An 18179-nucleotide genomic window follows, 5' to 3' on the forward strand; every position below is an offset into this window, starting at 1 on the left:
ACGGCTCTGATTTGGCAGTTAAGCATGACGCGGATGGACCCAAGCTTAATACTTGTTTTCTATTGGCTGAAAATTAGTAGGAACTTTTTCTTTTGGTTCCCCTGCAAAAACGAAAGGTCAGGGATGGCAAACGGGCTGGGCAGTTCGAGCTCGGGCTGACAAGATGGGTCGGCCTGGATGGGGCAAACCGCATGTACTTTCAATGAACCAACAATAAAGGATTATGTATCTTCTAGTAGGGTGCCCACTTTTTTTTTTTTTTTTGTTTTAGATCCGCCATTCTATAGGCACACTACCTTTTTCACTTGTTTTGTCTGCAAGTGGTCCGAGCGCTCCTTGATTCTTCTTCTTCTTATATTGTCATCCCTATTTCTTTTCATAATGGTCGTCAAAATTCTAGATCTTTTCATGTTTTTTTTTTATTGATATCATTTATAGTTCGTTCGCTAAAATAAGAGTCTAAGGAAATGCTTCAAAAGATCTGCGCTTTTTATCAGAAACAGTTCTAAAAAGTCCTAGCTTTTTCTGTTTATCTTTTAGTCCAATTTTTTAAGGTTAACTCTTCCAAACATGTTTATCGTTGATTTTAAGGTGATCTGTTAGTAAGAACCTCATCTAAAGGATAGATAACTATTGTTGATTTTAGAAGGGTGATAATATATTAATTATATTTAATTTATCAAAGTTTAGAAGTTAGAAAGATAAAGAAGTACCAAATTCAATCGGGAACACAGAGAATTATCTCTAGAAGTTGTAGATATTGTCGGTTTGAATGCTGCCGAGATTTTCAAGATAATTTCTTACGTTTTTTTCTTGTTGTTGAAGATTCACTCATTCTATGAAGTGATCCATCACTTTTAGTACAAGGTTGCGGTTTTGGGGAATAAAGAATAATCTCTGGGGAATAAATTCTCCGGGAATCCATATTCTTTTTGTATATTCTCGGGAGGATATTTTATTTTTAGTCTAAAAACTCACTTGATCTAACATTGCCCCCTATCTTCATCTTATTTATCACCTTCACCACAACAACTTCCGACCACCACCATTGCCACCTCTCTAACTCACGGTTACCCCCTCTCATTCTCTCTCTCTCTCTCTCTCTCTCTCTCTCTCTCTCTCTCTCTCTCAAAAGAGATCACTCTCATTATTTCTCTCTTTGTAGACATATCTTTTTCTCACAAACGTTATCTATCTTTCTCGCAGTCTTTCTCTCGGTCTGTATAGATCTCTTTAAGGAAATCACAGAGTTCGTGCCCACGAAATCCTCGAGGAGGGTTTCTGAAACCCTCCTCGATATCAAGTCCCAACGAAGGGAACATTTGTCTTTGTCGAAGCGGTGTCTGTGTGAGAGAGGGAGACAAACTGTGAGAGATCGATTGAGAAATAACGAGAGATTGAGAGAGAAACAATGAGAGATCGAGAGACATAGATAGTCAGAGCAATCGAGAGAGATAATAAGAGATAGACAATGAAGAATCGAGAGAGAAACTAAGAGAAGAAGAGGGAAAGAATAAGAGAACAAGAAATAAATGGTGCGAGATAGTTGGAGGGACAAAGAGCAATAAGAGAGAATGATAGACTAGAGAGAGAGAGAAGAGAAAGAGAGAGAGATAGAGTGATAGGTAGTGAGAAGATGAAGATTAGGGGGCAATTGATCAAGTCAATTTTTAGACTAAAAGAAACATACCCTTGAGTCCATATTTATTGACTAAATCTTTATTTCCCGAAAAATTCTTTTTATTCCCGAAAGGCATATAATGAAAATTTTCTTGATCACCATGGATAATAAAAGTTTTATATAAATTGGGAGATTTGCTGTTTGGACCCCCTTTCTTATAATTGACTTGCCGTTTGGACTCCCTTTTTCAGTGTTGCACTTTGGACTCCCTTTTTCGAAAAAAATGTTAGATATAACTGCTCCAAAACACACGGGACTATTTTACCCTTCTCTCTCTCTAGAATTAACAATAGTACCCATGGCATCATTTTTGGGTTACTTTGTTACTGTTCTTAGTCTTTACAACTTTATCATCTTCAAATCCATGGATGGTTTTGTTAATGAATTAGGAGGAAGAGGAACAAAAGTTGGAGGAAGAATGGAAATCATCACTGAATCCAACAATGGCCGTCCACCAATCGTATCATATCCGATTTGTTCTTGTCTTCGTCGTTGACGTTGGTTCTTCATTCGGATCTCGTCTTCCTCGCGAATTAATGTATATATATATATATATATATATATATATGTGGATCATACACCATTTCTATCTATAACTCAATCTGGACTCATCTTCCTCACAGACTAACCGTCGGTGATAACGATGATGATGTTATTACTTTATCGTATCTTCCATCCAAAATCAAAATAAGCCATACCCAACTCTCATAATATGGTTAAATCTGCAAATTCATACCCAGGGATCTGAAGTAAGTGATAAAATTTTCATATGGGGATTTAGAAATCCAACTAGGTTTGATGTAAATGATGAATTTAAATCAGAATGGTTACCAGAAAGATTCGAAAATGGAATTTGCAGAGAATATGAAAGAGGGTTATTAGTAAACAATTGGACTCCACAAATTAAAATTCAAACTCAAACACATGAATTAATAGGTGGTTTATTAAGTCAACAAGTAAACTATTGATTATGAAAACAAGTCTTCTTCCATGAATTCATGAATTATTTTCAGGTTTTGTTGATCCATTAGAAGTTTGAACCCTAGTTTATTTTCATTACTTCAACTAGGGTTAGGAAGATATAATGGGATTTTGGGTGGTAACCCTTTGATTTTAGGGATTCATGTTTCTTCATTGAATCCTGTTTTTTGATGGGTTGCAAATTTATCTTGATTTTGCTCAAATGGAGGAAGAACACGAGTTAAATAGAAGAAGAAGATGAATCCAAACTACTTTTGTTAAATAAATTAGGGGGTCCAAACTGCAATATTGACTATGTAAGGGTAAAGTAGGAATTTTTTTAAGTATAAGTTTAGAAACGGAATATTCTCGAATGATTCCGTCAAAAGGGAGTCCAAAGTGCAACACTGGAAAAAGGGAGTCCAAACAGCAAGTCAATTATAAAAAAGGGGTCGAAACAGCAAATCTCCCATATAAATTTGTACATCACTTAACCAATTTAGTTAGATGACTGAAGTTCTTCTAATGAGTGGAATGTAGAATGTCGAATTCAACCAACAACCCATGGTTAGAGTAGTAAAATGTTTTGTACTCCACCGTAGAAACTAAGGATTCAATGCACACCGATAATTCAAAATAAAAAACTGGGACCCATATATGAGTCAAGTAAATTTGTTTTTTTTTTTTTTTTCTGTTGAAGGAGTCGAGTAAATTTGTTTTGATACAGGAATATCATCATCATAAATGGGTGACTATTTCTACTTTTTTTTTTGTTGAAAAGGCGACTATTTCTACTTTTTTTTTTTTTTTTTGTTGAAAAGGCGACTATTTCTACTTCCAATTATATAATTCAAAACCGCCTATATATTCTTTTCTGTTGCAAATTCAAAACCCGCTATAGCAGAAGTTCAATTTATTTCCAAAGGGGGCATATGCAATGTAAACCATTTTCATTTTTATATTAAAATTTTGAATTATATACTTTGAAGTTTTAATCTATATTACAATTTAGAGAGTTGTCAATTTTCGCATTGTTCTCGTAATTTTAATGTAGTAGCTAGCTCATGAGTTAGCTAGATTTGCTTTTGCTGATACTGTAACCCAAAAGTGAGAATTCCCTAACATTCTTTGTTGCATTGTAAGTATTCTGGTGACTGACAAAGCCATGAATTCGAGTTAATAAATTCTAGGCTAAGGCCTACTTCCACAGAAAAAAGAAGATAAATTGAAGTTCAAACTTCCTATATATAAAAAAAAAAGTACTCCACAAGTTATTATTGGGACTACTTTTGCTAGAATAATAAAAAAGAATTATTTATCTACAGATTAAAATTAACTACACTATAAACGATTATTCTTAATCGGCTAATAATTTCCATATCTAATTAAAAAAACTAGAACAAGTATAATCAGTTGGAGTAAGTTCTTTTGCGAAATTATCAACGCGCCTCAAATCCTTGACCTATAGGATGGAAGACTAAACTTCTTACTGCTCCAACCAAAAGTTGTTGCCTAGTTGGAGTGAGTTTGCTGTCACTTGTTAAAAGTACTTTGGAAAAAAAACTATAACTTGAAAACGTCTAGAGATGTATATATTCAGAAAACCTTTAGAAGAAAGCAATATGATTTCTTGTTTCTTTGAGAGTCTTGGAATGCATCAATCCTAGTTTCTCATCTTTCTTCTTTCTCAAACTACTAATATTTGTACCCAAAGAAGAAGGTCCAAGAAGAAACTTGGACCAAAACCCTCTTTTCTTCTTCTTCTTCGTTTGAATCTTCTTCTTATTATCAAGATTATTATTATCATTGACAGCAAAATCTGTCTCTACCCAATTTCGAGCAACAAAAGCTACTGATTTACTCCTCATAAGTGTACCATCTTTACCATTAATCAAGAAAGATAATGAATGATTTCTATCATTATCAGTATGATCTGTTCTTGTAAATGATATACTATTACGTCTATAATCTTTATGATGAATTGTTGTTGGTGAAGAAACTTCACAAGAAGAAGAAACAGCTGAAGAAGAACCAGATGAATAATTACAGTAATAAGGAGTTATTATAATATCAACAGATGAAGAAGATGATGATGAAGAAGCTGATAATGCCCTTCTTCTTGTTGATCTTCTACTACCCATTGAAGATGAAGAAATCTTAGAGAGTTTATCAGAAAGACAAGATGGACAAACACCTGGTAAGTTCTTGAATTTTGGGTGTTTCTTGCACTTAACAAACCCTAATTCAATTTGTTGACGACGATCATCAGATTTATTGAACCACCCCATTTTTGTTCTTCAACTGTTTCATCTTCTCTATTTATAGAGAGAAACGAGAGAGAGAGAGTTAAGATGATATTGTGGGAGAAGGTGTAGTTAAATTTCGATGATACTTCATGATTCACTTTATGGAGTTGAAGAGAGTTTTGAAGTTTGACGGTGTTGATTCAAGGAAGCTTACGTGGGACCTACTCGATTCTTACACGTAAAGTTGTTAGATTTCTTGAGACTAGTACGCTATTAGTAGAAGTTATTAGGAGGAGGAGGCATTGGTATTAGTTGGGCGGCGGTGCACGTGGGGGGGAATTTATTAGTGACTGAAATTCCCTTCTTTCAAAATTCTATTTATTCTCGAGCCAAACACAAGCTTAATGAGCTTAACAAAAATTATAATCATACTTAATTATTATTAATACTAGTATTAATATTAAGGAAGTTAAATGCCTAAAAACGTCAAACGTGCAGGGAGAAAATAGGTAACTTTTGGAACCATTTTAGCACAAAAAAACCCAATTTTTTTGAGCTTGCCCCCTCAAAATAATTGGTAATTGAGTTTACCCCCTTCCAGGGACGGAACCAGGATTTCAAAATCGGGAGGGCAGACTCTTTACTTAAAGTTAGTAAAAAGTTACTTTAGGAAATTACCACAATACCTATCTTATACTTTAGATGTATCCACATTTACAAAGAATAATATGAAGAAGGTAATACCTGGTGAAAATAAAAATTTGTTCTTCTCCTTCGTCATATATTCGCATTTACGAAGGTACGACACTTGTTCAATTTGGAACCTGCTAAAAGAAGCTATAAATAAAAATTATAATTACGTTACTCGAGTAATTAGAGTAAGAAGTATACAATAATACAACCATTAAGTTCACTATTCACCATTCATACAATACACATACACACGAAAATACAAAATAGTATTCGAAATTAGATTGATCTTCTTGGTCCAACTTTTTGAGTCCTTGAAGTTATTTGGCTGCATTTGGTGATTATTAGGGTTAATGATGGATCAAAAATTTAAAATTATTTAAGGTTTACTCAAACAAAATTGATATAAAAATTGTTAATTCCATTAGTTGACTATGAATTTGTTATGAATGATTTATAGTTTTATAATTGGGGACCGGAGAATTGACACAAAAATTATTTACTAAATTGTTAATTCAATTGGTTGATTATGAATGACTTAGGGTTTTATATGTACTTATTTGGGAATGAAGCAGAAATTTTCAATTTTGTGGACTATCGTTAACTTAATTCATAAAGGAGGAGCACACTACATAAAAAACAAACCCTATCATATCATTATCAAAAGAGAAAAAAATATTCAGTAGAATAAATAACATAAGCAAAACCCTAAGGTATCATTAGCAAAACCTACCATATCATTGTTAAAGGAAGAAAAAAAATGTGTTAATTTGAAGTTTGAGTGTATTAAGATTAACAACTATCCTTCTTGAGTTGCCGGTTTAATCCCTTCATCTTCTCTTTGGCTCTTTGATTGGTAGTTATCTCCTAACTGGTAAATAGGAAGGCAATCCCTCAGAGTCGGTTTATCCACGGGACAATTTTTCTACAGCATGTGAAGTTACATAATTACCCATACTCTAATAAGAAAATTACAAATTCCAGGCCGGGCAGCTGCCCCGCCTGGTCTCCAAGTGGGTCCGCCCCTGCCCCCTTCATTAATTGGTAATTGAGCTTACTCCCTTAAACTTACTATTAGTGACAAAAATACAAAAGTTATGTTTGGCGTACGTGAAATAATTACGACTACCAAGAACAATTATTCTTCAATATGATGCCTAGTAGAGATTCTACCTCATTTTATTGTTTAATTTAGTTAGGAATATGATTAGTAAAGATTGATTTTGTTTATATATTATTTACTTTATGATTTTATTATCACATCCCAAACATATCCTTAACAATTTTGACAAAAAACTAAATTCGAGGGGATAAGCTCAATTACCAATTACTGAAGGAGGTAAATTCAATCACCAATTAATTTTGAGGGGGTAAGCTCAAAAAACCCAAAAAAAATTTGTTTAGAAATTTTCAAAATAACTTTCACGTTAATTTGAGCGATAATTGTAATAAGAACGAATTTGACCACAAATTTCAGTTTAAAGATAAAATTGTAATTTTACGAAATGAATTTTTATTTTTAAATATTATTTCACATTAAACTTGGTTTCTTATTCCCAAACTTTAAAATTTTAAATTGTCCTCTCCTTTAACTTTACCACTCAATCGACAACGAAGCTTTTCTCACCAAAATGATTTGGCGTATCCTGCAAAACCCAAACGCTCCTGAGGCCGATCTTGAAGGTTAAATACTACTCCAAAGCGGAAAAAACTCACCCTGACTAAACCGCACCATTCCTGTCCTTGGAAATCTCTATCCAAACGTTATAAACAGGTTAACAACCTGACTTTTTGGGACGTGAACAAAGGTACGAATATAAATATCTGACATGACTACTGGATTCCTAACCACAAACCGCCAATCGCAAACGATAACAACTGCCCCTTTGAGAGCGTGTCACAAACTTATTACTAACAATGAATGGAATATGAATTTACTAAGTGTTTATTTCAATAGCGAGTTATGCAGGGCAATCAGCAGTATCAATCTGCAAGCTCATAAAGACGATTCTATGAAATGGACTTTATCTAAATCAGGTGACTTTATCATAAAATCTATGTACTATCATTTGAGAACCAAAAACTATGATTATGACATTAAGAAATGGAACTTTGTATGGAAATTACCAATGAAGAAACCATCACCCATGTCCTACTTAACTGCTGTTTTACTCGTCCCATATGGTTTCACTTTGGTTTCATTACAGATTCTATAACTAACATTCAGGATTGGATCCTTGAATGGAATAATTTTGAACCAAATCAGGCAGCACTTTATGCCAAAATTCTATGATTTATTTGGAGAGCTAGATGTGACAAATGTTTCTCCGCGAAAGAACAATCCTCTATACAGGTGATCATGAGCATACAAGGAACAACAACCAGTCCTACTCGCAAGCAAAAAGACGACAAACTTGACTCAGTGTGGACACCTCCAGCGAAGCCTTATATTAACTGTAATGTGGACACCTCCTTTTCGATGCTCTTAGACCCGACGTGCATTGGTTGCATCATCCATGATGACCAGGCAGACTTTGTCATTGCAAGAGCAGACACTATCAGAGGGCAAAATGCAGAAGAATGTGAATGTCAAACCATTCTCCATGCAATATGGACAGAGTACCTAAAAATCTCTCACTTGCACATTGAAAGCGATAACCAAAACCTCATCAGATACCTGAACCAGGACGACTCGACGATAGACTGGCAATCAGAGAAACTTATGGAGAACATCAAACACCTTGGAACCTGTTTCGAGGATATCAAATTCACTTATATCTCGAGAAAGCTTAATCGGATGACGGACAAACTCGCAAAATGGGGAAAGAAGAACCTTTCTCAACGCACGTGGCACTCCTTTCATGAACTTAATTACGATCTTGCTGTGTAGCTTGCTTTTCTTCCTGTTTTCTTTTAACAAAAAAAAAAAACTTTACCACCCACGTATGCAATAAAGACATTATTTAGAGACTCTTGCATTATTTTGAATAAAATGGACTCAATATAATGTGAAATATGTGATTTTCATCTTTTTAGTTATCTTTCATATTTATTGTTGATATTTGTTCTATAAACTTACTAAATAATACTTTCAAAATATGGAATTAACAAGAAAATTTTCAATTTTATTACTTATAACCATTAGCCATTTATAAATGATAAAACTTATATAATTACTATTATATACACATAAAGATGAGTACTAGGATTGGAGCAATTATTTGTTAAAAATTAATATAGACTTTAGAGTATGAACGCTCAATAAAACAAGTCAGAATGAATTAACATTTGGTGGTGGAAAATGACAAGTCAATAAATACAAAGTTTTTTTTTATGACGCCGAAAGAACACAAGAGTCATTTCTGATTTTTGCACGGGTGTTGAGACATGTTTTTCTTTATTTTCTCCTCTTCATTTCTTTTTCCTCTTTTGTGATTCACCACCTCGTCTTTTGGTGACGTATACGAACTTAGGTGGAAATTCATCAAATTGACTTAATATTTTTTTTTTCGAAAAATCGACTATGATATACGTTAGTCGTTACAAGACATTGATACATCATGAAGATGGGATGAGCACGATAACTGCTTCATTTTAACGAAAGAGCCACAAAACTCGACAAATATATGATATTATTTACTTTATATATTGTCTAATTACACGAGATAAATCTTGATGACAAACTGCATCTACCGGGACTCGATCTCACGACCTCATGGACTTAACAGAGATATCCAACCTATACACCAAAGAATAGTGGACCAAATTGACTTAATATTGAATGCAGCAAATCCACCCACCCATAGAGCCACAGTCCATCTTATAGTATACTATACTGAACATAATATAATGGGAGGACGATAAATTTATTATTACTATATAGTACCGAAAAAGGGTACATATTATATGATATGTATATGCACATGAACTTGTTTGTTAAACTGCAGACAAAAAGATTGGGGTTGATGAAATGGGACCCCAAACATGTTGCCCTTTCGTCGGCGTTGTCCCTCCGGTGAAGAAGTAAAAAAAGTGAAATGAATGGATCGAAAGTTGTATGGAGACGGTAGATAGTGAAATCTGGCTATATGTTTATTGTCTGTTATACACGAAATATCGGTAACTGTTAATGAGAAATCCAAATCAAATCATCACATTAGCCAATTCTAGTGCCTACCTTTTTTCACAACATATATTTCTTGATGTCACTGGTCTGAATTGTCTTACTTGGGTTAATTTCATAGTACTTATGTTTGTTCAATTTGTGCATTTGACTTGGATGACAAACTGCAATTGATTTTAGATCTATTTGTAATATATATATCGATTTTGATTAAAAATGTTTACAATTCAGATTCAAATGAGTTCATTATCAGAAAAAAAAACAGACACCGCCTAACTTGTTGGTTGAAGTTGACCCAAAACCCTTACGAAGTTTACCAAGTCGAGTTTTATACGAATTTTCTAAGACGACTAAGAATGAATTGAATATTGCCCTTATAACATATAAAACTGAACAAGACACAAGACATTTATGTACCTAGAAAAACAAGCAGTGTTTCTTAGCCTGGAAGAGGTGAATGAGAAACAGAGATACAGTAAAGATGGACTCAATGAAAGGGTTGGTTGGGACAATGAATTGGGTCTATTCGTCTAGGTCCATCATCTCCAATCAGCCTTTTCAACTTGATCCGATTTATATTGGGTCTCCCAATCAGTTTTGGAAAAGGAATACATGACAAAAAAGTGTATTTTTTTTTGTTGAAAAAAAAAGTGTAGTTGTAGCAAGGTATCTAACTTATTTCGAACCTTTAGGCCAGAGCCGTGGCTGAGAATTTGAGGGCCCAGGGCGAAATTTAATTGTGGGCTTTTCGTACATAAACAAATTACGTTCACAAAATCGAACAAAATGTAAGATGATGAAAATCATTAGTGATTCACATGTGTATTTTATGTACTATTATTTTTTTGTGGAAAAAACATTTAACTTTCTATTTCTTAAAAAACACTTCCAAAATTAATGAAATACACCTAATATAAGAATGGTTAAGACAAAGTGTAGTGGAGTAAAAATAGAGATTGACTTAGCAATTAAATTCTCATCCAAAAGAAAATCAAAATGTAGCCATCAGGATTTGAACCCGCGTCAAAAACATGGACGAACATCACCATTCCCACGAAGCTACTAGTAGTTAGATGATTAAGGTGATATTGTAACATATATAACAACTCAGGCCCTTTAATAGAAAGTGGGCCCTCTTGAGGTGGGGGGCCAGGGCGGACGCCCGACCCGCCCCCCCTAAAACACGGCTCTGCTTTAGGCCATGTTTGGTCCACGTAGTTAGATTGGATTATCAAAAAGCACATTCCAGAATGATGTTTATAATTGTGAGAATAGTCTTGTGAAAATCAATAACAATATTCAAAGAGAAGAAGGAAGAGGAGAAACATTCTAATGGAGACTATGGATTTCATAAGTTCAAACTAGATTTACAAGATAACAAATATATAGTAAAGATAAAAGACTAAAAGACCCTTAAAAGACAAATTACTAAACAACCCATAACTATTATATATATAATTCTAGGGAGAATTTGACGTACACCCCCACTATTATATGAATATTAGGACTACACCCCCACTTTTTGAAAATTTTTGATATACACCCCCACCTGGACGGAAACCGTCAACTCAGAGTTAAGTTGGGTGTGTGCGAAACACACGCGCCAACCATGACGATTTTACCCTTTTGTAGTTGTTGAAATATTTTGAGCGATTTTGACATACACCCCCACTATTATATGAATTTTTAGACTACACCCCCATTTTTTGAAAAAACAAAATTTTTCAATTTGCCCTCCAACGATCATCTTTTACCTTTTGTCTTATAAACTTATTAATCTTAGACAAGCTAAAAGATCAAAGCGAAAGAACTTATTTATCTTATATGTCAAATAAGATAAATAAGTTCCTCCCATATAAGATAAATAAGTTCTTTCGCTTGATATCCCAAATAGTTATTTATCTTATATGTCAAATAAGATAAATAAGTTCCTCCCATATAAGATAAATAAGTTCTTTCGCTTGATATCCCAAATAGTTCCTCCCACCTTTTCTATAATTTGATATCTCAAATAGTTCTTTCGCTTTGATCTTTTAGCTTGTCTAAGATTAATAAGTTTATAAGACAAAAGGTAAAAGATGATCGTTGGAGGGCAAATTGAAAAATTTTGTTTTTTTCAAAAAATGGGGGTGTAGTCTAAAAATTCATATAATAGTGGGGGTGTATGTCAAAATCGCTCAAAATATTTCAACAACTACAAAAGGGTAAAATCGTCATGGTTGGCGCGTGTGTTTCGCACACACCCAACTTAACTCTGAGTTGACGGTTTCCGTCCAAGTGGGGGTGTATATCAAAAGTTTTCAAAAAGTGGGGGTGTAGTCCTAATATTCATATAATAGTGGGGGTGTATGTCAAATTCTCCCATAATTCTAACACCCTCCCTCAAACTCACGGTGCGGTGTTGAAAAGCATTGAGAGTTTGCTAGCTAAGAAACGAAAGTGTGGAACCGAGTGTGACTTGGTGAACAAGTCAGCAATCTGCATAGTGGATGAGACAAATCATTTTCCCAAAACTATCATTTCCCAAAGCTGCCAACCAATCCAAAATACTGCTAAACTAAAATCCATTACTGCAAAACGGAGAAAAGGATGAAGAATCTGCATAGTGGATGAGACAAATCATTTCCCAAAACTGCCAACCAATTTAAAATACTGCTAAACTAAAATCCATTACTGCAAAACGGAGAAGAGGATGAAGGAGATGCAATCGTTGTTGAAGGAGAAGAGGAAGAAGAAGATGCAAATGCAACACTGCCCAAAATCCAAATGCAATACTGCCAAAAATCAGAAGGAGAAGAGGAGGAAGAAGATGCAAATGCAATACTGCCCAAAATCCAAATGCAAGACTGCCAAAACTCAGAAGGAGAAGAGGAGGAAGAAGATGCAAATGCAATACCGCCCAAAATCCAAATGCAATACTGCCCAAAATCCAATACTGCCAACCAAAATCCAATATCCAATACTGCATAAACCAAAAATCCAAAACCATCCTTCTGCAAACCACCCAAACAACAAAACTACCCTTCATAAAAAAATCCGCCCAAACTAAAACCAAAACTATCCTTGTTCAATCTTACGCTAATGCTTGCAATGAATCATCTTTTCTAGTCTCCATTTTCTCTATTCAATACCAAATATAACCAAAAAAGTAAATACAACCAAGAAAAATAACACCATACAAACTAGCTAAAGAAATACGAAGAGGAAGAAGTGCGAAGTAACATTACCAGATCTGCAACGAGAAAATAATTTTCTTGCAGGAGCCAAACGGCCCCTTGAAGAAAATGATTTTTTTGCCGCCGCCAAACGGTCCCTTAAATAAGATAATTTTCCAGCTAGAAATAAACCAAACAACACCATTCTTCTCCAACAACCCACCAGCCAAAAACCACCTCTTTAATTCCCTTAAACCGCCTAAGACCAAATCCTTTGTGGTTTCCAAAAAACTACCCATTCTTAATAGCGAACCACCTTCAAATATTTCAGTAAAACCGCATCCCCAAATTCCAAAACCACTCTATCTAAAAAACCACTCAAATAAAATCTCAGCCAAAACCGCCTTCATCTTCTCCCCTCTTCTAGCTCCAAACATAGAAAAACTTCAAGAACCGCGTTCCGATACCATGTGAAAATCAATAACAATATTCAAAGAGAAGAAGGAAGAGGAGAAACATTTTAATGGAGGCTATGGATTTCATTAGTTCAAACTATAAGATAACAAATATATAGTAAAGATAAAAGACTAAAAGATCCTTAAAGGACAAGTTACTAAACAACCCATAGTTGTTATATATATTATTCTAACAAGTCTCACATGGGAGAATGGGTGTCTAGCGACCATGAATATGAAGTATAAATCTTCTCCACTCAATATCAATTGATTTTGAGTAGGATGACCACAAACTTAACCTGGTATCAGAGCTAGCCCACACGTGATAGGCTTACAAAAAAGCCACATGTGCTCCACCCGAAAGAAAAAAAACACACGTGCTAGACTCAAAGAACCCCACACGTGAGGGGGCGTGTGAGAATAGTCCCACATGGAAGAATGGGTATCTAGCAATCAAGAATTTGAAGTCTAGGTTCTCACAAATAAGTTAGGAATGATACAAGAGGAGGATTGGAATTCGAAAGAGAAGGGCAGGGTTACGATACTTTTTCATAGGAAATCGTCAATACCGACAAAATCAATCTCTACCAATCCTACTTGTGGCCAAGCAATATAGTAAAATATTGAGATTACCAGAAATCACATTCGACCATATGAATTGTTGTTCTTGGTAATCGCATCCCACTGGCAATCTAAACATGTTCGTTCCCACCATAAACAAAATGTCACCTCACTAGTTAAAGATTTAAAGCCCAAAACTTAGAATAGAGGCCATTAGATAAATGGGTGCACCCAAGGAAATTGGAAAGGCGCCACCATCTACGTGGTAATAATTTCTCTGTTCTATCTGACCCTCTTTAGACATATCGACGTGTGTGTAATAGTAGTTTCTCTATTCTATAGGAGCTTCTTTAGACGTGGTGGCGAGAAGTGTTTACATAAACAAATACATTATGTACCATGGATTAAATGTTGAACTTCACGAGTTCGTTGAATTGTTGCATTTTAGCACAACTAACATTAACTCCATTTACACAATTTGGTTCCAGTAGGACTTTCAAGTAAGATTTATTTGGTCAAATAAACATCAATAATTCTCCTAGAAGCCTAGAAACTTAAAGCAATTACAAACATCAGCTTATAATCCTGCTGTATTTTGATGATCCATATTATATAAATCCTTATGGGAGTGTTCTCTTGGACCTTCCCAGCCCCTAGGTGGTGTTGGGCCTCTGTCACCCAAAAAAATTAGTTGAAGAGGTGTGAATACATGGATTCCAAGCCCTCAAGTCATCTTAGCCCGTTGTCATCGTGAAAGCTAGCTCAAGAGGTAAATGTGAGAATAGTCACGGACAAAGAGAAGTTTAAAGATGAGCATTCTTACTAATATTTAGGGTCTCCCTAATTTCTCCTATGACAGAAGTGGTGTTAGAAAGGTTGCGAGTCTTAGACACTCAATTGCAACTAAAGTCGAATATTGAATAACACGAAGATGAGCAACTTTGTAGATAGATTTACACTTAGAGATGAATTACTTACAACTTCTTCTCTCTAAATAAGGAGATAACAATTATGAACAACCTCTCTCTTATTCTAGGAGATATACTATCAACTCTCTCTTTACCAAAGGAAAGACAAGTATTTAGAAGAAACTAAACTCTCTTTCTAATACTAACTCACTTTCTCTTCACTTGACTTGCTTATGGGATGGAATGGATGGGATGAGAATGGGATGATCTTGAATTGAAGTTCTTCATCTCCTTTTATAGTGTTGGAGGAGAAATATGGTGTGGACACCTCAACAAATGAGGTGTCTCACCAACTCATGGTGTCCTCTTGACAAATTGCCACCTCAAAAGATAAGAGACTTATCACCAAGGTGAGATGTCTCATTTACAATAGATGGTTCATGTTGCTTGACACCTCACATGGTAGTTGACACCAAGAGCTTGGTTGATGCCACCTCAAGCTTGTTGATGCCACCACAAACTTGTTGATGCCACCTCAAACTTCAAACAAAGTATCTTTACATTCCTAACATTCTCCCACTTAAAGTTACTTTTGTTTGTAACTTCTCCATCCTATCTACTTTGCTCTTATGCTGCTTACGTTTTCTGCTAGGCCGATGGAGGATCGACACCACATGAACTTGTTGTTGTCTACTGGCTTTGTCAATATGTCTGCTAGGTTCTCCTTTGTATGAATTTTCTCCATACTAATGCTTCCTTCTTCCACCTTCTCACGAACAAAGTGATATTGAACTCGTATGTGTTTTGTCCTCGAGTGAAATGCTGGATTCTTTGCCAAGTGCAAAGCGCTCTGACTATCACAAAACAGAGTTACCTTCTCTTGTTTGTGTCCAAGCTCTTCCAATAACATTTGCAACCAGATTGCCTCTTTGCTAGATTGTGTAGCTGCCACGTATTCTGCTTCCGTCGTAGAAGTGGCCACGATAGACTGCAGTTTCGAAACCCAACTTACTGCTCCTCTAGCAAGAGTAAACACATACCCTGTGGTGGATTTGCTTTTATCAAGATCACCTGCATAATCCGAATCAACATAGCCTCTAACAAGAAAGTCTGGTCCTCCATAACATAATGCAGCATTTGAAGTACCCTTGAGATATCTCAGGATCCTCTTCACCGTATTCCAATGCTCTCTACCAGGATTTGCCATGTACCGACTAACTGCTCCCACTGCTTGTGCAATGTCTGGTCTTGTACATACCATGGCAAACATTAGGCTACCCACTGCTGATGCATACGGTACTCGAGACATCTCCATCTTCTCTGCTTCACTGCTAGGACACATACTTGAAGATAACTTGAAATTAATAGGAAGAGGGGTAGAGATTGACTTACTATCTTGCATATTGAAGCGTCGCAAGATTTTCTTCAAGTAGTTTTCTTGAGAAAGCCAAATCTTCCTATTACTTCTGTCTCGGTGAATTTGCATCCCTAGAATCTTGTTTGCTGGTCCCAAGTCCTTCATTTCAAACTCCCTAGCCATTTGAGCCTTCAAAGTTTCAATACGATCTTTGCTGGGGCCTGCAACCAACATGTCGTCTACATACAACAGCAAAATTATAAAATCACCATCACCAAATCTCTTGTTGTAAGTACAAGGATCTGCATTAAGTCTGTTGTATCCCAGGCTCGTAATGAAGGAATCAAATCTCTTATACCAACATCTCGGCGCCTGTTTGAGACCGTATAGAGATTTGTTCAACCTGCAAACCAAGTTCTCTTTTTCTTCAAAACCTTCTGGTTGGAGCATATAAATTTCTTCTTCAAGTTCTCCATGAAGAAATGCAGTTTTAACATCTAACTGCTCTAAGTACAAGTCATATGTAGCACACATCGCCAGGACTACCCGAACTGTTGTAAGTCGTACAACAGGTGAGAATATCTCGTTGAAGTCGATACCTTCTTTCTGAGCAAACCCTTTCACTACTAATCTAGCACGATACCGCTCCACTTGGTCATTGCTATCTCGTTTGATCTTGAAGACCCATTTGTTTCCGATAGCTTTCCTTCCTTGTGGTAGATGAACAAGATCCCATGTATTATTTTTATGGAGAGCTTCTATTTCTTCTTGCATTGCCGCCATCCATAGAGAAGCTTCTTGACCTTTTATAGCTTCATGATAAGTTGAAGGTTCTCCATCTTCCGTTAGCAGACAGTATGCAATATTCCCTTCCATAAAATATTCTGAGTGCCAAGCTGGTTCTCTCCGTTCCCGAGTTGACTGTCGAATTAGTGGAGTTTCAGTTTCAGTTTCAGCTTCTTCTTGTTCTTCGTGCTCTAGTTCCGCTTCAGAAGAATCTTGATCTTCTTGTTCATTTCTAACATGAACTGTACTAGTCTCTGGTTTCTCCTTTGAAGTGCTATCATTTGCAAGTACTTTCTCTTCTGTAAATATCACGTCCCTGCTGATTATTACCTTGTGGGCAGTGGGATCCCACAGGCGGTACCCCTTCACACCATCAGCATACCCTAAGAAAATACATCTTCTAGATTTCGAATCTAGCTTTGATGTTTCTTGGGCGTTGTACATCACGTACACTGGACCTCCAAACATATGTAAGCGAGAATAATCAGCTGGTTTACCTGTCCACATTTGCATTGGCGTCTTTAGATCAATTGCGGTTGATGGAGACCGATTGATCACATAGCACGCGGTCTTGACTGCTTCCGCCCAAAAAGATTTGTCCATTCCTGCAGCTCTCAACATTGCTCTTGTTCTTTCTAACAAGGTTCTGTTCATCCGCTCTGCTACTCCATTTTGTTGTGGAGTGTACGCCACTGTGAACTGCCTTTTGATGCCTTCTTCTTGACAAAAGGTATCAAACTCAATACCAGTATATTCTCCTCCATTGTCTGACCTCAGACACTTGATCTTCTTCTCAGACTCAAGCTCTATTTGCGCTTTGAAATTTTTGAAAACTGGAAATACATCTGCCTTCCTCTTGATTGGAAACACCCAACATCTCCTGGTGTAATCATCAATAAAAGATACAAAGTATCTTGCACCTCCTAGGGATATAACCGGTGATTGCCATACATCAGAGTGAACAAGTTCTAAGATAGTCTTGCTTCTAGCATTTGAACTACTGAACTTTAATCTGTGCTGCTTACTAGTAACACAATGCTCACAAAATGGTAAAGAAACATTTTTGAGCCCTGGAAGAAGGTTTTGTTCGACGAGAATCTTCATACCTTGTTCTGATATGTGACCGAGTTTTTGGTGCCAAAGATTTGTTGACTCTTCTATCGAACTTGTTGATGCAACTGAAACTTCTCCCTCTTGTTGTGTTTCTCCTTGAAGCATGTACATATTAGCAGCTATCTTTTCCGCTTTCATGATCAC

At 35.9% G+C, this 18179-nt stretch overlaps 1 protein-coding gene and 1 long non-coding RNA gene across 2 annotated transcripts; one reads left to right on the forward strand and one right to left on the reverse strand.

The window, feature by feature from the left end:
* Positions 1 to 3843: 3843 nt before the first annotated feature.
* Positions 3844 to 5018, reverse strand: LOC147569581 (uncharacterized). The gene is made up of 2 exons (XR_015238779.1): positions 4179 to 5018; positions 3844 to 4130 (listed from the first exon to the last, which is right to left on the reverse strand). It is a non-coding gene; the product is annotated as an uncharacterized LOC147569581 (long non-coding RNA).
* A 2918-nt stretch (positions 5019 to 7936) lies between these two features.
* Positions 7937 to 8467, forward strand: LOC147569582 (uncharacterized). The gene has a single exon (XM_086663047.1). The coding sequence runs from the start codon at positions 7937 to 7939 to the stop codon at positions 8465 to 8467; it is 531 nt and encodes a 176-aa protein (XP_086519173.1).
* The last annotated feature ends 9712 nt before the right edge of the window (positions 8468 to 18179 follow it).

This window comes from Eschscholzia californica, unplaced genomic scaffold (assembly GCF_041429995.1).
Source record: "Eschscholzia californica isolate CP2 unplaced genomic scaffold, dmEscCali1.0.p SCAF_1, whole genome shotgun sequence".
Taxonomy (NCBI): Eukaryota; Viridiplantae; Streptophyta; class Magnoliopsida; order Ranunculales; family Papaveraceae; genus Eschscholzia; species Eschscholzia californica.

Coding starts and splice junctions, on each gene's coding strand:
- LOC147569582 (XM_086663047.1), top strand. CDS start 7,937: ATGAGCATACAAGGAACAACAACCAGTCCTACTCGCAAGCAAAAAGAC.